The sequence below is a fragment of the Micromesistius poutassou genome, assembly GCF_964030765.1.
Source record: "Micromesistius poutassou genome assembly, chromosome: 6".
Classification (NCBI taxonomy): domain Eukaryota; kingdom Metazoa; phylum Chordata; class Actinopteri; order Gadiformes; family Gadidae; genus Micromesistius; species Micromesistius poutassou.
Genome location: NC_140276.1, coordinates 7,990,552 through 8,012,225, shown reverse-complemented (window position 1 = coordinate 8,012,225; position 21,674 = coordinate 7,990,552). Strand labels below are relative to the sequence as shown.

Below are 21,674 nucleotides of genomic sequence, written 5' to 3'. Positions count from 1 at the left end.
GGGGCGGAAACTGGTCCAATCTACTCAAAGAGATTGTGAATAGTGCGGATCCTTGTAAAACATTCTAAATGTTTTCATAAAACAGACAAAAGAGGTTGAATCCATCTCTGTTTAATTGTTCCATGTACCTCAATGTCTGGCCTTGCTGCAAGAGCTCTTCAAACAGTGGAAAGGGGAGAAAGAATGTTAAAAAAATGTCCACCAGCCACCTACGTCAAATAAATGTAACGTTAGATAGATGAAGACATTGTTACTGAGTGTACTCAGTCTGAAAAGAAAAAACCCATAAATGCTTCTCCAAGATGATAGCCAGTGATTTTAATTTAAAAAAGCAATGTACAGTAAGTTACATTGACAGATCCTCTTGACAGATGTGCACAGTGTGGGGTTGCATGGCTCAAAAAGCGTGATTTTCTAAATCCCCACGCGGTGTGACAATGACGCTGACTGATCCGTCATCCAGCTAGCTCCCTCCTCGCCTCGGCGCACACGCGACGCACAGGGGGTGTCCTCGGCCCACTCCGTCCGCCGCTGAACCAAACGCCGCGGGAGGGCCGTGAGTCATGCGTCCACCGCATCTTCCAGACTTAAGTGGTCCGCTAATGTACAGACACTTAGTTTCTTGATAGTCACTCTCATTCTCGTCCAATCAACAGAGCGGGCTTTCCGGGCCCCCTGACTGCTCTTTAATAGGATCTTAACATCCTGATCAATCACCTTAATTGATATTTTTTAAGCATTAACGCTTCCAAACTCTAACAGATGTAATTGTCAGATTGGGAGTAGGATCCCCATCGGCAGTAATTGGCCCATTATAGATGCAGGCATGACTGAGGGCTTTGGAATGCCAATGACATGAGAGATAGAGGCAGCCCTGGGTGGGCGGCCCGCTCTATCACTCATGCTTGGGCACTGTAGGGGCGCTGCTAAAAGGTTGGGTGAAATTAACTTGGGGATGGAGTCGGAAGCAATTTCAACAGCATGTGTGTGTGTGTCAAGTGTGTGTATGTGTGTGTGTGTGTGTGTGTTAATGTGTGCACTCGTGCATGCATTTGTGTTGAACCTAATGAACAGTAAAGTGTGTGTGTGTTTGTGTGTGTGTGTGTTTATGGGTGCACTCGTGCATGAATTTCTGTTTAACAAAATCAACAGTACTTTCTGTGTGTGTGGGGGGGGTGGGGTGGTGTGTGTGAGTGTGCACGTGCTTGCTTTTATGCATTTGTGTAAATTGTAGAATGTTATCCACAGAACTGTGTGTGTGTGTATGTATTTATGCGTGTGTGTGTGTGTGTGTGCGCATGTGTGCACGTGTGTGTGTGTGCGCGCATTCTCATTCGCAGGCTTCCCAGTGTGTGCAGCTCATCGTGTGTACGTGTGTGCGGCAGCGAGCCACGGCAAGTGGCAGCTTCACTTCCTCTCCCCTGCGCTCCCGCTGTCAACCCCCCCCACCCTTCCCCGCCGCCCGGTGCTCCGGTGGCGTCGGGGCCATATGGCGGCCGCATGCCGACACCGCATCGCGCAGCCCTGCGTGTGCCGGCGCCATTACGGCGCTCTAGCCAAGCAGTGCCGGAGCCATCTTCATTAATCCCAGCTAACTCCTGTGTGCCTCGCGGAGGCAGCCCGCCCGCCCACCCGCCCGGGCGGCGGGACGTGAGCTGACGCCTGCAGAACGTGAGGACAGAGCCTCACTCAGTCAACATCCTAACATCCCCCCCCCCACCCCCCACCCCCCACTGCACCAGAAGTGGCGAGGGGACGGGAGAGGGGAGCAATTGTTTCCAAAACGTCCCTCCATTTCTCAGCCGTGCCTGGGGGGGGGGGGGGGGCGTCGTAGCGGTTTATTATAACGATAATTAGAATAGTAACGATGAGGAAGGGTATTGGTGATAGGCGCCTTGGATTCATGGTACGCATCCGGTATCAAGCTGTTGGAGGCCAGGTGGGATAACGGTTTAATGTGCTGCGGTGACCCTGCTGCCCCTCTACTGAACTTTTGGATCACGGTGTTAAATGTGGATTTGCGTGCCCGTCAACAGCAGCGATTTCACAAGACCTCCGATGTGTTTTAGCTCGGGATCAGTCGCAGAGGAAAGGTCATTAGCTCATACCTCATTATTCTATTCTATTATGTCACCTTTTTTTTCATACCTTTCAAAATAACAATTGTGAGCATTCGACAGGGGATCATTTAAATGTAGCGGGCGTAGAAATGAGAGAGATTGTGCGGCGCTATCCGTCAACTCCAGAATAAACACTCTCTTCGGGAGTGCAGGAAAAAAAAGCAATTTCTAACCCTATTTGATGCCTGATTAATGGGTATAATGATGCAATGAAACTGTCGGTTGGCCTCTATTTCCAGTGCCAAGCGTTGCACTGAGATGGAGCGGGGAAAACATGCTGGGGCTACATCTTTGGATCACAACGGATCCATCGTCCTGGTGACACCAAAGACCAAAAGGAAGAGAAAAACGTACGTCCCCAAACCTTTTTTTTGTTTTTACTGTGCGTCATCTGTCTCGACTTGCATGTGTGCCTTTAAAGGAGGCTTCCGTGGTGTAGACAGTGTGCTCCTCATCAGCCATATTCAGGTCACAGTGTCTGGGAGCGACAGATACAGATCAAACGGCTCCGCTGCCGGGGGAGAATCCTCTTTGTGGAATCCTATTTAGATTGTGGTTGGGGAGGGATCAGTTAACGGGGGATGGTTATCGCACTATTCTAATTGGCATAGTGGTCGGGTGTGTATAAATGCGATTTGTCTCCAGTTGGGCTGGCATGGTCAAACCGAGGCGAGATAGGAACGCAGAAGCCAATTCGTATTTGAATTTCTTTTTTCTGGATGCCTCTGGAACAATGCTCTCACTCGATAAGGCTTTCCATTGAAGCGTTTTACTTTTTTTGTAGATGACGGTGACTATCAAACTGAGTAGCAATTTTGAGTGAAAACCAAATTGAAAATCAATTTGATCCTAATTTAGCGAAGCACTTGCTTGAAAAATGCTCTTGTTCTCGTCTCCTTGACAACAACATTGCAGAACAAAAAAGATGTAACATGAAGTGAAGGCAATCAAAGGTGTAACTGTGCGTGTGAAGGTGTATGTGTGCGCGTGTCCTTTTGCATTTGTGTGAATATGTGTGTATTTGTTTGTGTGTGTGTGTGTGTGCGTGTGTGTGTGCTCGTGCATGCATGTGCATATGTGCTTGGACATGCATGTGTGCGTGTTTGTGCGTTTATGTCTATCCTTAGGTACACATGCGTGTGCTTGCGCGTGTGTGTGTGTGTGTGTGTGTGTGTGTGTGCATGCGTGTGTGGGCATGCATGTGTGTGTGTGTGTGTGTGCGTTTATGTGAACGCTTAGGTCCATGTGTGCATGCATAGGTACACATGCGTGTGTGTTTGTCTGGTGGCTCCAGTGCACGTGCGTGTGCACGCCAGTCTTTATAATTCTCACTTGTGGCGTCTGTTGTCAAGTCGGAGCTGTTCCCTCCCTCTCTCTTATTATCTCCACACAGCTGCACACCTGCACACCTGTTCAGATGGGCTCCTCCCCTCAGGGCCCCCTCCAACAGCAGCAGCAAATCACCGCCTTGACGTCCTCTTCAAGCACTGTCAAGGTAAAACAAACCCATATTACAATCATAATCATTATCCACCTCATAATCCATTCAAAAGCGAGTCCCTCTTGTTGAGGGGGCAGGCTAAGGGGAGTGGCTGCAGTGTTTGAATCCCATCCAAAAGGAGCCAGGCGGAGAAGGCTGTCCCAACCTGTGTATTGGGACTCCACTATGCTGTCGTTCGGATTTGAATGAAGGATTCTACTCGTCGTAAGCGGTGAGGAAGAGCTAGTTTTGCTCTGTGCAGTAGTCGCTTTGGTCGGGGAGTGAATCTCGTGATGCCTCTGCTCGGGTTAGAGAGCAGAACAGTTGAAAAGCAGCGTGAGTTGTGGCTGTCATATATCGAAGCTTTTAAACAGAGGATTGAAGTAGAGAGAAATGAGGCTGTTGCCTTTTTTTTATGTCACCTGATAATTTGATGTGATGAACTTAACACATTTTATTTAATTGATGTCATCTTAAAATATACATCATGGATGCATGGAAATATGGAGATATATAAAGATAGAGAGAGGAAGAGAGAGAGAGACAGAGAGAGAGAGAGAGAGAGTACACCTGCTGTATGATTCCAAAGGAGAGGTTGGAGGTAATTATCCCAGAGTACAGGAAGAAGAGAAGCGCTGGGGAAAAGGAGCAAGGCTATAAAAGTTACAGACTTTAGAGGTGCTTCCAACTAATTACCAAATGAAATTCACCATGCACAAACAATGTATGTTTCAAATGAGGCTGCGTTTCCTTTCGGTAGGAAAGCTGAAGCAAAATTATGATCACAGGCTGTGCTACTTCCAATCTAACATCCACTTTTGGGGCTATGGGCACGTTTAAATCCTCGACAAAAGCTGTGATGTTCTATTCTTCCGTCCTCATGCCGCCATATTCCTACGCAGTTTTGCTTGCGCCATGGATGAAAGGAAATGAACTAACTAACTCACTAGCACGCATGAGCTTTTACTTGCGCAGGCATTATTTATTTAACAAACGCGCTCTCATTACAACTTTTACTTTTCATAGTTTGAACAAGTGCAAAAAAAAAACTAGGCCACCTCAGGCGACCATACACCTCTCTCTGTGTGCCTTCTCCCACCAAACTCTGTGATGGAGAAAAGCTTGCATACGGTAGATGTTTCTGTTGATTGTAAAGGTGTCTAGACGTGCCTCAGACACCGTTACACTTCTGATCTCCGAGTTGATCACATCACACACACACACACACACACATACACACACACACACACATCACACAGACTATGAATTCATCAGAGATAAGCTCACTCATACGGCCAAGGAGTCTGACTTGGCACATTTGTGTTTTCTGAGGTGCTGAGGCACATCAGCAGTCCAATGTGCTGGTGATTAAAGAGTACGGGATGGCTGGGCTGATCTGGGTAGATAGGTTTTTGTGTGTAATAATTTTATGCTGATGTGACAGGGGGTATAGGGGAGATTTATACACACTCACACGCACATGCGTGTGAGTGTGCGTGTGTGTGTGTGTGTGTGTGTGTGGGGGGGGGTGGAGTGTTGCCTGTGTTGTCACAAAAGACGAAAATCTTTGGAGAAAGAGTTTTTCTGCCACGGAGTATTGGAGGAAATATGTATCACAAATTATATTTTTCAAGCACAAGGGACTTTTTTGGGCGGGACGGGGGCGGCTTCAAACAACTAAAAGGGTAGAGTGCATTCAATGCTTTTTATTATCAGCGCACCCATCCTGTCATGGATCAACAAGGTGATCATAGGTACCGGATCCAGCATGGATCAAAACTCTCAAGAGGCCAAATGGACCCTTCGTTGGCCAATTAGAGTCCTGACGTGTGTGTGTGTGTGTGAGGGGGGGGGGGGGGGGGCTGTGTGTGTGTGTATATTACCATGGCGACAGTGCCAGAGGAGAAAGCAACTGGTTGAGAGAGAGTGCGATCGAGCGAGCAAGACAGGGAGAGAGAGAGTTAGAGAGAGAAAGAGATGGAAAGGGAACAAAGCGTGCTGCACCTACTCCATATTTGTGTCTCCTCCAGATTCCTCTTTTCATGTGGAAATGCACTCTATTGTACCCCCACCTTTCTCCTGGAGAGGGTTACAGCCGCCCGGCAGCCGCTCTGATGGATCCACAGGTGGGTGCCGGGGTGGGGGTGTTCTATTTGCTTCAAGAGGTAGAAGGTGGAAGAGTGGACGATACAGAGTGTCAAGGAGAGGGGTAGGAGGGACGGGGCTCCGATAAAGACTTTGTTTACCTCTCTGCTCTCAGGGGGCTGTAAAAAGTGCTCTGTTTACGAGGGTGAGGAAAGTAATGATCCAGAGATGCATTAGCAAATGTACAAACATTTCCATTACCAAGATTGCTTTAACATCTCGCTGGATGGGGAACAGCGTGCTCACAAAGGGGAGGACAAAGAAAATTATAACAAAAAGTTTACAGGCAGAATGTCAGAGTTGAAATTAAAAGGCTTGATGATCCAATCAAAGATTGGTCCATTTTTAGGCTGCCAATCAGCTGTTCCAATCTCTAAAAACACAGCCACATTGTTTCCTTCTACCTTCTACTTCCACCTTTTTTAACATTGACGTTTATGTTCAAGTTCCATGTGTTGAAAAGCAATCACAGTGCTCCGGTAATGACCGTTTAAGTGACAGGCTTCATCCCCATTGGTTCTTTAGTGGCTCTACAGGGGGCTGACAGGCCAAGGAGGGGTGGGTCTCAGCTGGACGCAATCACAAATCATGGCTCCTGCAGGGGTATTATGCCGCTTGTGAGACGGCCTTGTTAAGTAAGGGGTCTGCATAAAGCAGAATACGCCACTCGATATATTCTGCCGTGGATATTGCAGAGAGACTGACCAGCCACCCGCTCTATGCCAGCCCTAGCCTTTTGCCAAACAGTGAGCCGTGGCATAGCAAAGCTAGGGTTGTCGGTTGTTGTCCCGTCATGGCAAAATGGTGAGCACTGGTGTCAGTTTAATAAATATAGTTCAATAAAGTTAAATAAATGATGATCCTTGTGGATCATCATTATGGTGCTTAGTGCCTTTAAATTACACATTCAACGTTTGTGAATCCAAAAGTTATAACTTTACAAAAGAAGTTGAATAGTTCATCCAGATAAAGGCGTCGCATCAAGGTTGAGCTGCTGAAGGCCAGGCGGGAGCGTCCAAAGCTCTAGTATTTACTGAACAATAGGCAGGTTCTTTCCGACAGCCAAATAATTCAAAACTGATTATTTTTTGCTTATCTTTGACAGACATTCATCTTCTGCTTCCTTGAAAGGTCGTCCAGAAGCAGAATGCAAAAAGCAATGCCAAGGGAAAATAGGAAAAAATGCTTTCTTGCTCATCTCATTGGCTTAAGTTGATCCTAGCAGGGAGCGGGAGCGAACCACTGGAGCTGGCCCTTACCTCAACAATACACTAGCATAGTACATTCTGATTGTGTGTGTGTGTGTGTGTGTGTGTGTGTGTGTGTGTGTGTGTGTGTGCGCGTGTGCGTGTGTTGTGTGTGTGTGTGTGTGTGTGTGTGTGCGCACCACTAACCACCGAGTGAGCAAGCACTCCAACAGTTCCTCCACCAATTCAATTCATTCCGAGTGAGTCTTGGGTTTTCAAAGCGGGATAGGTTAGGTAGAAGTTGGCCAGAGAGATACAAACCGGGTGTGAGAGATGAAAGAACAGGAAAGGGAAAATGAAATTGAAAGTGGAGAAAAGTGAAGAGGAGGAAAAAAGGGTCAACCTCAAAGAGCTTTGATGTTCAATAATAGCCACAAAGTGAAGGCCATCTTCCGGTGTCCTACAGCGCGAACACAGACCGGACACAGTTAGAGTGAAGTGAGTGGGACTGTGGAGGTGGAGGTGAGATAGGCCTGCCTGCCCAGAACTCTCTCTCGTCCGGTCCCTCTCACCTCGAGGCTCCCCCTGCTTACCTTTACAATTCCCATGACCATAGTCCGCCAGGAATACCAGTGTCTGTGTCTCTTAATGTGTTTGAGTGTGTGTGTGTGTGTGTGTGTGTGTGTGTGTGTGTGTGTGTGTGTGTGTGTGTGTGAAAATGTGTGTACATGCATGTGTTGGTGTGTCTGTGTGTGTGTGTGTGTGTGTGCATGCATGCATCCATCTGTGTGCGTGCATGTGTGTGTGGGTGTATGTGTGTGCGTGTGTGTGTGTGTATGTGTGTGTGTGTGTGTGTGTACATGCATGCATGCATCTGTGCGTGCATGTGTGTGTGGGTGTGTGTGCATGTGTCTTCTTCTGTCATATGTCCTTAGACCTTCAATTCTGTTGAGGCGAGCCAGTCCAGCGTCCTATAATCAAGGTCAATTAGACCACGCTCGCCGTTCGGGGGCCGGTGTTTGGGGCAGCTGGTTAGGATGTGTTCCACAGTTTGTATTGGGTCTCCACACTCGCATTGGGCACTGTCTGTGATGCCCCACTTCAGCATTGCTGCTCCGAAGTGTCCCACACCTGTCCTCAGGCGGTTGAGGGTTGTCCACTGCTTTCGGGGTAGGTGCTGGCCAGGAACGTCTGTGGGATCTTTAATGTAATGGTGTAGTCGAGATGGTTCTGCTGACCTCCACTGCTCCCTCCATGTCTCCTTGGCTGGTATTTTCCGGAGCAGTTCTTGGGCGTGTATGGCAAAGGGGCGTCGGGACTTGAGGCGCATTCGCTGTGGTGTCTCTGTGGTGGTTTTGTGGAGGAGGTGGGATTCACTCGCCTGTGCCTTTCGGGCAAGAGCCAGCATGGCTCCTTCTCGCCTGACTTCTGCAGGGGCGATTCCTCCGAGGACGGGCAGATGGTTGGTTGGAGTGGCTCGTAGGCACCCGGAGACAGTCCGTAGGGCGGTGTTAAGGGCAGTGTCCAGTTTGTGGATGTGGGGGCTACGGCACCAGACCGGGGCACAGTATTCTGCGCTTGAGAACACCAGGGCCTCGGTGGAAATGCGCAGCGTCTGTGTGGAGGCTCCCCATGTGGTGCCGGCTAGACGCCGTATCAGCGCGGCATGGGAGGTTGTCTTTGCCTTGGCCGTTTCCAGGTGTTGTCTGAATGACAGTGTTCTGTCAAGTTTCACGCCAAGGTATGTGGGGAAGGGCTGGTACTGTAGCCGGGTGTTGTCAACCGTGATGTTCATTTCGCGGGACGCTTCTTTATTATGGAGATGGAACATTGTTGATACGGTCTTGGCAGCCATTCGGTTGCCTTCTTGCCTTGGTGTTTAATGTACTCCGGGTGGATGCTGTCAACACCTGGTGCCTTACCGGTCTTCAGGCGTTGGGTGGCCTGTTCGATTTCTGGTGTTGTGAAATCAGTGGATAGGTTGGAATTGCATCCTGGGGCCCTGGACAGCTCGTGGACTCTTGCCGATGTTTTTCTGGCGAAGTCCTTGTCTGCATTTGTGAAGCGGCCATTACTCAGCAGAAGTGACGCGATGAGTTTGCAGTGATGGGGCACTGTACTGGGGTTGTTGACCTTCCGGTCAGCTTGTTCATGGTCTGCCACGCCCGGCGACTGGAGTGTGTAAAGTCAATTGATTCCACAGTCTCTGTCCATCGTTGCCTCCGTTTCTCGTTAAGCCTGCAGAATAGATCGTCAGCTGCTTTGTCCCTGTCTACGCTGGCTTGTGCTTCTGCATGGGTGCGAAGCAGGTCTTCACATTCAACATCCCAGCAGGGAACGTAGGCTTTGCGTATACCGCGTGGAATGGTCTTTTTGGCGGCGGCTTGCAGCATCTTGCAGTACGAGTTGTAGGCATCGTTTAGGTTGTTATGGCATGGGAGTGGTAGGCCAGCAGCTGCCTTGTTCACTAGTGTGGTGAAGCCTACCCAGTTTGCTTTGCGGAAGTTCCACCTCTTAACATCCCTCCCTTGTACTGGTTGGACCAGGGATGGGATGGTGATGAGTGACGGTCGGTGGTGTGACCGGGGGAACATGTCAAGGATGTTGTGCCATTTTGCAAATGCCAGGTCTGGATTGGTGGTGCTGTTCCATCGTGCAGAGTAGAAAGTGCGTGGCTCCTTGGGATCGTATAGGAGTGTCGCCTCAGCAGTAGAGGCCCAGTCTACCAGGAAGTCGCCATCAGTGCTGGAGCTACTGTAGCCCCAATCTGTATGATGACTATTGAAGTCTCCAGCTGGCAGCGATGATGGGCTCAGTCTGCTTGGGGGTGGCTTGTAGATGTTGACGATGGTAGTGTCTTGCACTTTTGTTGTGATCCATTCTACCTCTGCCCTTTCTGGGGATATTCCTATAGCTGACCAGGACATATCATTGCGGACAAACGTAGCCATGCCATGGTGTTTATTGGCAATGTATCCGGCCAGGGTATACCCAGGGACCTTCAGGATGTTCTTGTTTTCAGCATGGGTCTCCTGCAGTAAAATCACCGTCACGTTGTGTTTGCTGGCTATTTGTTCAAGGATGTTGGTCTTGGCGATGGTAAGGCCTTCAACGTTAAGCTGAAGTAGCGCTAACGCAAGCACTGCGGTCTGTGGACGTTGTAAAGACATTGGTTTCGCTTGGGAGCATGCAACCTTGCAACTACTCTTAGCTACTTGTAGGGGAGGCCACGTAGAGGCTGTCTTCTTCTCCCCCTGTGCATATGTGCGTACATGTGTGTGTGTGTGTGCATGTGCATGTGTGTGCACGTATGCAGACGGTGGCTGTTTGAAGAAGCGTTGGGAGTGACTTCAGGCCACCCATCAAACAGTGAGGCCGTGTTTGTGGCACACTGCAGCCGGCCGTCTAGAGGAGGCCACCATCACGGGGAGCGCTGCCTAGGTGTTCAAGGACGCACAGCCCAATTAACACAAGCTGGAACATTCAAATCCCAGATCAAAGCTTGCGATGGGTTAGGGGATGATGACAGCAGCCTTGATCTCACCACTACACACACTCTCTCACTCTCTCATTTGGCCCCCTCTGGCACACACACACACACACCTACATGCAAACTCACACATGTATTCAAACAAACACACATACACACACACACGCACACAGGGAAACGCACGCAGACACACGCATAAACATATGCAAACACACACAAATATGGAAAAACACACACATACATACACCTACATACACAGACGCACGTAAACACGCAGACACACACACAGGCAAACACAAAAACACACACATGAAAACATAAACCCACACATACATCTGAACGCACCAATTTAAAACAGTTTCAGTGTTATTGTAAATCACATATACAAAGTCATTTAGGTAAGGTTAAGGGAACCATTAAAGGTGAACACACACACACACACACACACACGGATACACACGCATAAACACATACAAACACACACACATACACCTACATACACAGACGCACACAAACACGCAAGAACACACACACACACACACACATACAGGACACAAAAACACACACACATGCATCTAAACAGAACCGTTTAGAACGGTTAGGTTGCGTGTTATTGTAGATCACATATACATAATAACTCAGTCAAGGTTAACGGAAGCCTCAAAGCTGCAGTAAGAGTCAGAGTTACGTAATGCATATACAGTGATGTCATGTCCATATTCATTCACATCGCGTCTCGGGAGGAAACCTGGTATTAACTCCCCGTATTAACACGGACCCCAGGAGATGCTGCTGCTGTGTCCTACCCGTTTCTCCTCTGCAGATAATGAGCCGGCGACGGCAGAGTGAGCTGTGCTGGCAGCCCCGGAGTGACCCGGCGGTGGTGGTGGGGTGGTGGTGGGGGGGCCGCTCCGCTGATTTCTTTATAGAGGGCGGGACATGGGGTCTAAATGACTAAGTCTGGCGGATCAATGAGGATTCTAATTAGCTTCTATCGATCCCGGACTGATGCGCCGCTGTAGTAGGCCGTAGCCAAGCACCTCTCAAGCTACGTCGAGCTCAACTCTAATAGCACATCTGCCCCCGTCTCAGATCAGTCACGGGCTAATATCAACCCATAGCACATAGCACACTTAGCCCCCGTGTAAGTGCATCTCTTTTCCATTAGCGCAGACTGGCATGCATGGTATTGATCCAAGCCCGTTTTTGCCATGCCTGCATTTTTGTATTCTCGTTGCGAGTCAGTTGAATGGTTTCAATGTGTTGCACGGTGTTGTTGCATTTCTGTGTTTTCCGTGTTTTCAATGGAAGCATGCCTCTGGCATGATGGGGTAAGATTATAGATAAATACAGGAGGTGATTTTATTGCAACTTGGCAGTCGGGAGACAATGATGATAATCAAGTCTTAAGTTAAATATCTCATCAAAATGATTGCGACAGTTTTATTCTCAATGCCCCCTAAATACCCTTAAATCGTCATTAGTTTATTTTAGTTTTTTTTTTTTTTTTTGTTGACTGTCTGTTCTCTTTGGAGGCTAGCCATTGTCTGTTGGCTTGTGTGTGCAATTGAATATATAAAAAAAACTAAAATACCATTGATGTTTGGATCATAATTTTTATATTTATTTAGTATTTTTTATTATTTATTTTTAATTCAGCAGAAGCTTTTATCGACTCACAGTCATTTCAGTCCTGAAGTCTGTGTTGGGATTGGTTGATGTGGCTGATTGCTTAGCTCCATTCTGGCTGATGATTGGCTACCACTGTGGCCTATTTGGACTATTTAAGAGGACATCAACCAGTGGTCGACCCTAGCTGCTCCTCCTTCCCAACTCCCAGACCATCTTTGTTGACTCATAGTCCCAGGAATTCATAGGCTTGGTTACGCTTTTATTTTGGTAATCTTTGTTTTGCCTTCTGTGTTTGTTAGTAATAAAGAATAGCTGCCTGTGTATGTTATCTCTTGGTCCTCCTTGGCTTTGACGAGGCAAGAGGTCTCTGTTCATCTCCGTTTTGTTTATTGTTGTGGCTATCTGTATTCTCAAAGCTCTCTCAGGTGTTAAAAATAAAAATCCCCTAAAAATCCTTTGTTTGATCGGCAATATTCAGCCCTGGCTGGTATTTCTTGGGAACGGGGAAAGAGAAGGGGGGAGAGGTGCCTATTAAATTGCACGTTTCCCCCAGGCTGTCGTGGCAGATGGTGGATGGACAGGTAAATATAGCCAAACTTCATCTGTCTACTGTAGCAGAGAGTGGCATGCAAGTGTGGGGACGATAACAAGAACTAAAAGCATTGTTTTAAGAGTCCCTCGGTTGGGATCAGTGTCGCAGTCCGACATGAATAACCACTCTGGCCTCTACACAGACCCGGCCTCAAACTTATTGAACTTCCAGAATATCCAATTCCTTAGCAGACCAAACAGCCTTTTATTTTGCCCTCGTCTGGCTCTGTTCGATTCAATATTGCAGCGATGTGTGCAATTCCATTCCCAAATGAATCTTCCAGTGCAAAGCCCATCTCGGAAAGATGTTCCCGTAGATTGAAGCCCGGGAATACCCGGTGGGAGAGTGACAGAGCAAAGTAATGGAGAGCAATCTGCACTTTTTAAAGTAAACTTTCTCTAATATGATGGCAAAAACCGGATGAAAAGAACAGAATGACGGACATAATTAACAGATACATGTGAAGCCTAAATACAGAGTAAATTTATGTCAAACGCTTTGAAATATATAAGCTGAAGAACCTTATTTAGATCAGTGTGCGACCTTTAGATCCTTTTCGCTTGCTTCAAACTAAATTACGTTTATTATAATTCTATATATACATTGACAAGAAGGTAGCACATAGTACAAACACCAAAAGGATTGTTTTCTAATTTTAAACTCAAAGGTTGAAGAAGAAAATAATTGTACTTTGAATGCTTAGCCTAGCAACCGGTATCCCGCCTTTTTCTATAAAACCAAGAGATAAAAAATCAATCCATGCTTTAACTCGGACGCAACATGAGCCACCCAAGTCGAAGCCACTCTACAGTTCTAAACATGATATCCAAATGTGAACTTGACCAACGTGACCAAGGAAAACATAGCTTATTGAAATGAATTAGCATTTCCTCTATCTTAACCATTTGAACGACTAACGACTACTTTCTCCTTTGGCAGGCGGTGTTATCCGTCCCGATGCAGATCATTAATATGAAGCAGGTAGGGGGTGAGGTTGCTGCTCTAGAAGGCAGGTAGACCGAGGACCTTGGGGCTCGTAAACACTTCAGCTGCCAGGGTAACCTCCTCGCCGTACTATCCTCCCTGAATTACTTAACACGTGTGCTTGGATCAGACATACGTGTGACGCTAACATGTGCGTACATCAATAAGGGAAGGGGTGTGTGCTCCTTTGAGCACCTTTTCGATTATAATGTGTGTTAGTACGTCCATATGCATGAGATATATTAAAAACATCCCCTACTATGACAATATTATGCATCGCAGAGGGTTAAACCCATTAAGTACCTGTATTCATCAAGAAAGAAATACACGCAGTAAAAGCAGTGATGGTATCCATGGTATCCATTCCTGCTATTCAAATCTCCCCCTTGTGTGATTGAATGTATTTTGAGATCCCCACAATGTATTCCTTTCTGGAGTGTTCATTCTCTCTATCTCTCTCTGTATCTCTTTCTCTTTCTGTCTCTGTCTCCCTCTCTATCTCTGAGTGTGTTTCTGTCTCTGTCTCTGTCTCTCTCTCCCTCTCTCTCTCCCTCTCCCTCTCTCTCTCCCTCTCTCTCCCTCTCTCTCCCCCTCTCTCCCTCTCTCTCTCTCTCTCTCTCTCTCTCTCTTCCTCTCTCTCTCCCTCTCCCTCCCTCTCTCTCTCTCTCTCTCTCTCTCTCTCTCTCTCTCTCTCTCTCTCTCTCTCTCTCTCTCTCTCTCTATCCGCTGTGGCTCAGTGGTCTCTGTTGTGGCCTGTCAGGCATGCCCTAGCTTCTGGCCAACAGGTCCCAGTCCACAGCCCCACACCCAGGCCCACACCTACCCACTCCCCACTGGGACCCTCCCCTCGACAGCCATCACACCCATCCCCGTCCCAGCACCCCACCACCACCACCACCCCCACCCATCGCCCAGCTCAGTCTCCCTGTCCTTCAGACCCGTGCCGCTGGACTGTGAAGGATCGGGACTGGGTAAAATGACAAGAGGAATCCACACCATGTTGTAGTGGACCAAACAGTCCTTTGGGAAGGTGGGGTGGGGTGGTGGGGGGGGGGGGGGGGGGGTTGACGCGGGGGTCTGTGTTTAAGACCGCGTGTGTGAACTTGGGGAAAGAACACATCTGAAAGAGACAGCGAACAAACTTGTTTGGTTGTGTCTGTTCCAGGGGTCAATACTCACGCAGCCTTCTCCATCAACTCTCCCCATTCCCTCATTAGTTGTCTAATGGCCTTGGTCGAAGCTCCTCTTTATTTACAGCTCTCTGTCAGTCTACCTCGGGCGATATTGTGTTTACCACCGCTCAGTTCAAGGTTTTGGCTTCTTTTCGATAAGGTTTCTTACTGACAGACTGGGAAAGAACTCCCTTTTCCGGCACCCATTCGGTACTGTCTAAAGTCTAAACGGTTGTGTGCATCTTTTCTTGGAAATGTCTGACTGTGTATTCCAAAAATGGTACTTTTTTACGTCCTGAAAAGTGAGTGTTTCCTTAAAGGGCCGGTACAAGGCTACTCTCTAGGTGACCTTTGATGGAATTACCGCTGGTGGAAAAGCATCAAAGAGTAAAGATTGCATGAAGTTGTATGGCCAGATGCCTTTTTAATCATTTAAGTGTGATTGTTGCTGTTTGCTCAGTTATTTAAAGACCGGGTAAACCAAATTCAGTATTTTTCTTCTTATCATATTAATTAGGCCTTAAATGTGTCCCTCAAAACATGTAAAAAATATTTTTCCCATTCATCATTTCCTTGAGGAGCTAGGCCTCAGAGAATGTTCTGTGTGCAGGTTTAAAATGGGCGGGTCTACATCGAGGACCGCGTTACGTAAAGCGGTCCTACTCACATAAACCCGCCCCCTGCTGCCCTCTAGGTATAAATACATTAACCGCGCACTAGCATTCTGTGGTTTCACCCGTCTATGGTTTTACCGCTCACGAGTCTGATTTGAATTGTCAGTTTGCAGCTAGCTTGCCCGTTGGACCTCTCCGGTGATGGGCGTGGTTTCCTGGCCTGCAGCGCACACGCCCCCACCGTCCTGAGCCAGGGATTACTGCTCATTTTTCATCAACTTTGAAGCATAATTTTATATACTTCGCGATTTTTTTAGTCCTTCAAATTTGGCAGGGTGGTTAATAATATATTTTCCTGTGGTATTATAAACTCAAAACCCATAATTATTTTTGGTTTACCCGGTCTTTAAATGTACTCATTAGTTCACATCCTTGCTCCAAAACTAACCTGTGTAAGACATGACCTTTTCATATCATCCAACAAATCTTTAATAATGCATATAATAATGAATAGAGTATTACATTACTTTATTCAGATACTTATTTTGTGCATTCAAATGTTTTTGTTTAAGCAAACATGGACATTTTCAGATATTTATCGGTCCCAATTACGAACCCAGATTGCTTAAGCGCTTGCGCAACAGCAAGACCCTGTATAGTTCTTAATTATTCCCATTTTACATATGGCGTATTCCATAGAAATATCGGGGCGATAAAAAAAAAAAGCATGTTTGTGGAACATCTGTCTCCTTATCACAAGATTGCATCACTGTTGACTTGCAATGTAATTAAGATTTTAATAATAGTCTGGCAATTACCTGTCTAATGGGACGTTTCTCAGCCGTCTTTCTGCAAGCTGTCTGTCTCGCTGGCTTGGTGGCCAGGGGAGAACTCGAGGCTTCCTATAGCGGAGGGGAGCGGGGGACAAATAGCCGGCAAAGGAGGACTGCCATTCTGTAACGGCCTGGGAGCCCGCGGTGCCTGGAGCCGCTTTAGGGATCCCTCCAGTTTTCAGACGGACGGTGTTCCGAGGTAGCGGCAGAAGTTTTTTTTTTATCACTTCTCCCTCAGAGGCAGCACAGGAAGCACCTGCCTCATGCTTCCTGTCACTAGAGCATGATGGGAGAATAGGGTACGGGCGACCACGAGCAGCGGGAGTGGAACCGCACAGAATATTTCTGGTGGATCTGTCCGGGCTGAGCGGTGTGGCGGCGGGACGTCCTTTTATTCCCGGCGATCGGGGCCTGAAGGGCAGCCGTTGCCGTGACAACAGATGGGAGACGGCCTGCGCGGGGTCAAGGGTCAGTGACACCTTGTTACTCCCTCTCTCTGCTCCCATGGCTGGGTATCAGCACACTGTGATGTGTGTGTGTGTGTGTGTGTGTGTGTGTGTCTGTGTCTGTGTGTGTGTGTCTGTGTGTCTGTGTGTCTGTGTGTGTGTGCGTGTGCATGGGCGTTAACATGCACAAGTGTGTGTGAACGAGCACGAATGTGTGTGTGCGCGCATGTATGTGTGTGTGTGTGTGTGTGTATGTGTATTTGTGTGTGTGTATGGGTGGGTGTGAACATGCACAAGTGTGTGTGTGTGTGTGTGCGTGCGTGTGTGCCTGTGTGTGTGTGTGTGTGTGCGTGCATGCATGTGCGTGTGTGCATGCATGTGCATGCGTGTGTGCGTGCGTGCATGCGTGTGCATGCGTGTGTGCGTGCGTGCGTGCGTGTGTGTGTGTGTGTGTGTGTGTGTGTGTGTGTGTGAACGTGCGTGTGTGTGTGTGTGCGTGCGTGCGTGCATGTCGTCCCTCTAGTGCATCTCTACCCTGAAGCGTCTCACGTGGGAATCCCTAACTGGGATCCCTAACTGGGGTAGATGGTTTTGCTGGATGGGGCGGGAGGGTTAGTGGTAAATGAGACAGAGGAGAAAAAGAGAGGCGAGACGGAGGGAGGAGGGGGGAGGGGGGGGTGGGGGGAACAGAGGGAGAGAGACAGAGCGTGAGAGAGAGAGAGAGCTAGAGAGATTCAGAGAGCGATAGGGAGAGAGAGAAAGAGAGAAAGGGATACAGAGGTAGGGAGAGTGGGAGAGAGAGATAGAGGGAGAGAGGGTGAGAAAGAGAGGGAGATAGACAGAGAAATAGAAAGAAAGATAGCGAGGGAGAGAGAGGGAGACAGAGAGGGAGAGAGGTGTGCATTGAATTAAAACGTTTCCATCACCTTTTTTTTTTTCCATCACTGGCAGATAAGACCGGACATTTCAACATTTCAAATGCACAACATGTCCACACACTTGTTCTTCCTGGAGACAGTACAGTCAATCCGTGACGCTTGTTCCAATAGCAGTTTAATTGCAAACCCACCACTGCTCTATTACAGTAATGGAATCAGCTTGTGGTGGCTTCCAAACGGCTCTGTCACTCGCCCACTCCAAGAATAGCCGGAGTCCACTTTTTGTCTTCAAAAACAACCACTTAACATACAACTGCCAGTGGCTCTTGTCATAGTGGTTGTCAATTGAAGTGAGGTATAGAATAGAATAGACAAAACTGGGTCGTGCATTTCTGCTTAAACTAAGAGTATTTGTGTGTGTGTGTGTGTATGTGTGTGTGTGCGCCTCCATACACGTGTGTGGTGTGTCTACGTCAGTGGGTGCGCCCGCAAGTGTGTTTCTGTGTGTGTGTGTGTGTGTGTGTGTGTGTGTGTGTGCGTGCTTATACATGTGAATTTGTGTATGTGCGTGTGTGTTTGACCATGTGTGTGTTAAACATAAAGATGGAAGCGGCCAATGGGGTAGCGGCTGATTAATTGCAATATACTCTTTGGTGGCCCCAGGATACGGGTTGTCAGATTTAAGCTGCTAATTGATTGATTTATCTTTATTAGTCATGTAATGAAATTGCCTATTGATGAGACAGGGAGACAGTCTGATCGATAAACACTGATAGTGACGATGTCAACTGTCAGCCGTGGCCCAGGGCGGCTTGCTCTACATGCTGTTCACCTTGGGGAACACAGGGCTTTTTAAATAAATGCTATCCGCCATCGGGCCTCAGGTTTTAATGTGAGAGCTGCCAGATGAATCTTGCATAACTCTGCTTCAATGTTTGAGCCTCCGCGTTGAAGAATGGAAAGAGTCTGTTTTGGCACCTCATAATATTGTCTAATCTCACCTCTCACGTCGATATCGTGGTCAAGGGAAATATTCAATTGCGGAGGAATGAATGCTGGCGGCGTGATGGTTCACGTTATAATGCTGTGTTTTTATTTGTGTGTCTGGTTAGGAAGCCTTTTTTATCTTTAAACAGAGGGCAGTTCTTCACCTTTTCATTGATCCGTCTCGTGAGGGCGTCCATAACACAGTGGCCGGTGTGAACAGTCAGTGTTTATACCCTGATAAGAGGACACTCAGGAAAACTTCAGGCTTTCCCCTCCTCTCCTCCCCCACCTCCTCCCCCCTCCCCTCACCCCACAGCAGCAGCAGCAGCAGCTTTTTAATTGGCCGAAGTAGACCCAGGCAGATCAACAGTAGTGAAAACATACGTTGTATTCTAAGCAGTTCCCTCGTTTAAGACCACAGACATCACTTGGTTGCTGTCATTCCCAAGTTCACTCACCGACACTTGCCACCCCATCCCCCACCACCTCCCTCCCTCCCCCCCCTCTCTCTCTCTCTCTCTCTCTCTCTCTCTCTCTCTCTCTCTCTCTCCCTCTTTCTCTCTCTCCTCCCCTATCCCCCCTCCCACCTTCTCTCTCTCCCCCCTCCCTTCTTCTCTCTCTCTCTCTCTCTCTCTCTCTCTCTCTCTCTCTCTCTCTCTCTCTCTCTCTCTCTCTCTCTCTCTCTCTCTCCTCTCTCTCTCTCTCTCTCTCTCTCTCTTTGCTTCAGGCATCTGCTAATGGGGACCTTGCCTCGGGCATTTTACCTCACACCCCGTGTGTATCTGCGGGAGAGCAACGTCAGAGCTGTGATATCCACAAGAGAGGAAAAAAAGAAGAAAACACATGCACACAGATACACACACACACACACACACATGCCTGCACCCTTTCGGAATATCTGATGTGGAATTTGTGAAGAAAGCGGTCATGTCTGCTGTTAATTTCCATTGGCTTGCGCGGGCAGGCTTACAAGCGGGGGCTGTTAGCGTGTTAGCGGCGCGAGGGGAGAGGAAGGAAGCGTGGAGGACTGGAATCAGCCGCCGCGCACCGCCTACTCAGTCTGACCCAGTTACACAACATCACACACACACACACACACACACACACACACACACACACACACACACACAGGTACATGCACTGATATATGTACACTCCAACACACACGCACACACACACACCCACAGGTACATGCACTGATATATGTACACTCCAACACACACACACACACACACACACACACACAGGTACATGCACCGATATATGTACGCTCCAAAATACACACGCACACACAGGTACATGCACAGATATATGTACACTTCAACAGGTACATGCACAGATATGTACACTCCAACACACACACACACACACACACACAGGTACATGCACAGATATGTACACTCCAACACACACACACACAGGTACATGCACTGATATATGTATGCTCAAACACACACACGCACACACACTCCGGTACATGGACAGGTATTTCTATACTCAAACACACACACACACACACACACACACACACACACACACACACACACACACACACACACACACACACACACACACACACACACACACACACACACACACACACACATACACACACACACACACAGGGACATGCACAGGTATATCTACACTCAAACACACGCACACACACACACACACGCACACACACACACACACACACACACACACACACACGTAGGTACATGCACATTCACAGATACAAACAGATACAAACATACACACATAAACACATACACACACACACTTGTGCATAGGTATACACACTCTCAAACACACACACACACACAGAAATGCACAGTGTGTACGTTTCAAAAATAGACAATTCAAGGACTGTAGTTGAAAAAGTGCTTAAACTTATTTTTTTCCAGAATTGTCATCGGTATGACCCCATACATGTGTGGTGATATTAGTCACATGTGAGGTGATACGTCTGATACTGTGTGTGTGTGTGTGTGTGTGTGTGTGTGTGTGTGTGTGTGTGTGTGTGTCTGTGTGTGTGTGTGTGTGTGTGACGTAGATTCCTGGCCAACTCCCCACTCAGTGACAGAGTGTTCTCGGACACATACCTCACTGTTCCCACCAGTTTAGCCCCCACTCAATCAACTCCCTCTCTCTCACTCTCTCTCTCTCTCTCTTGCTCACTGTCTCTCTGTCTCTCTCTCTCTCTCTTTCTGTGAAAGACAGTTAGAGGTAACCCCTGCCAATCACCAGATCCAATCCCAATCCAATCAACACTTCACGGAAGGAGCTTACCGCCAGCGACTTATAATTTCCCTCACCTAACAATTTCCCCAAAGTTTGTCGGACAAAGAGTGGAATGTATTACTTTATGTGTACGGCGCATTGCGTCATCCAACTGAATCAAAATATATTTTTGAATGATAATATTTAAAAACATATTTTTTTGTATTCCGTTCTAAAAGTTAAAAAACAAAAAATGTATTCAAGCCACGTATTTAGTTTAGAAATCGTATATTCAAAGTTACTAGTTGAAACTATTTCACTTTGTTACGGTGATTTGGAGTTAATCTCCATTGCCGTGGTATAATTAGGAGCTATAGCTGAGTTCATCCACTATCCCCTGTTTTCATTGGGTTCTCCCAACAGTAATTAGCTGGAAGCTAACGTCTTCTACTCCTATGTCTCCTTCGATTCTTTCACACTATAATGTTGTTGTCCACTATTCTTCTAAATTTAATTGCAGTTAAACGGTTTTGAGCTGACACATTTTCTTGTGGTGACCTTTAGCCAGTGAATTAAAAACTATATTTTCTCAAATCCCATTGACATTGAAATCTCAGCAGAGTGTCTCTATAACAATATCGACTCTCAAGCCAAGCACACATCCACCATCCACCATCCACCGGCAGAACACGACAATACAAGCCACTGTGCAACCTAGCCTACCTGGACGCCTGCATGCTGTGCAGTATACATCGCCAGCAAGTAACCAAGAGGGGGGGGAGGTGGGGAGGGGGGTGGGTGAGGATTTGCAAAGCGCTCGTGTCAGTGGAGGAGGAGAAGAGAAGCTACTCAGGGAAGTGCTACGGGGCGTATTGTTAGAACAGTCGAGGT

At 47.6% G+C, this 21,674-nt stretch overlaps 1 protein-coding gene across 1 annotated transcript in view; it reads left to right on the top strand.

Annotated features, from left to right (window-relative positions):
* LOC311344803 (uncharacterized protein) overlaps positions 1-21,674 on the top strand; it is a gene marked incomplete at both ends in the record, with an annotated part of 203,595 nt that overhangs the window by 117,317 nt on the left and 64,604 nt on the right. Inside the window, 1 exon segment of the mRNA XM_084469142.1 lies at positions 20,046-20,273. Coding sequence (XP_084325268.1) covers positions 20,046-20,273 — 228 coding nt within the window.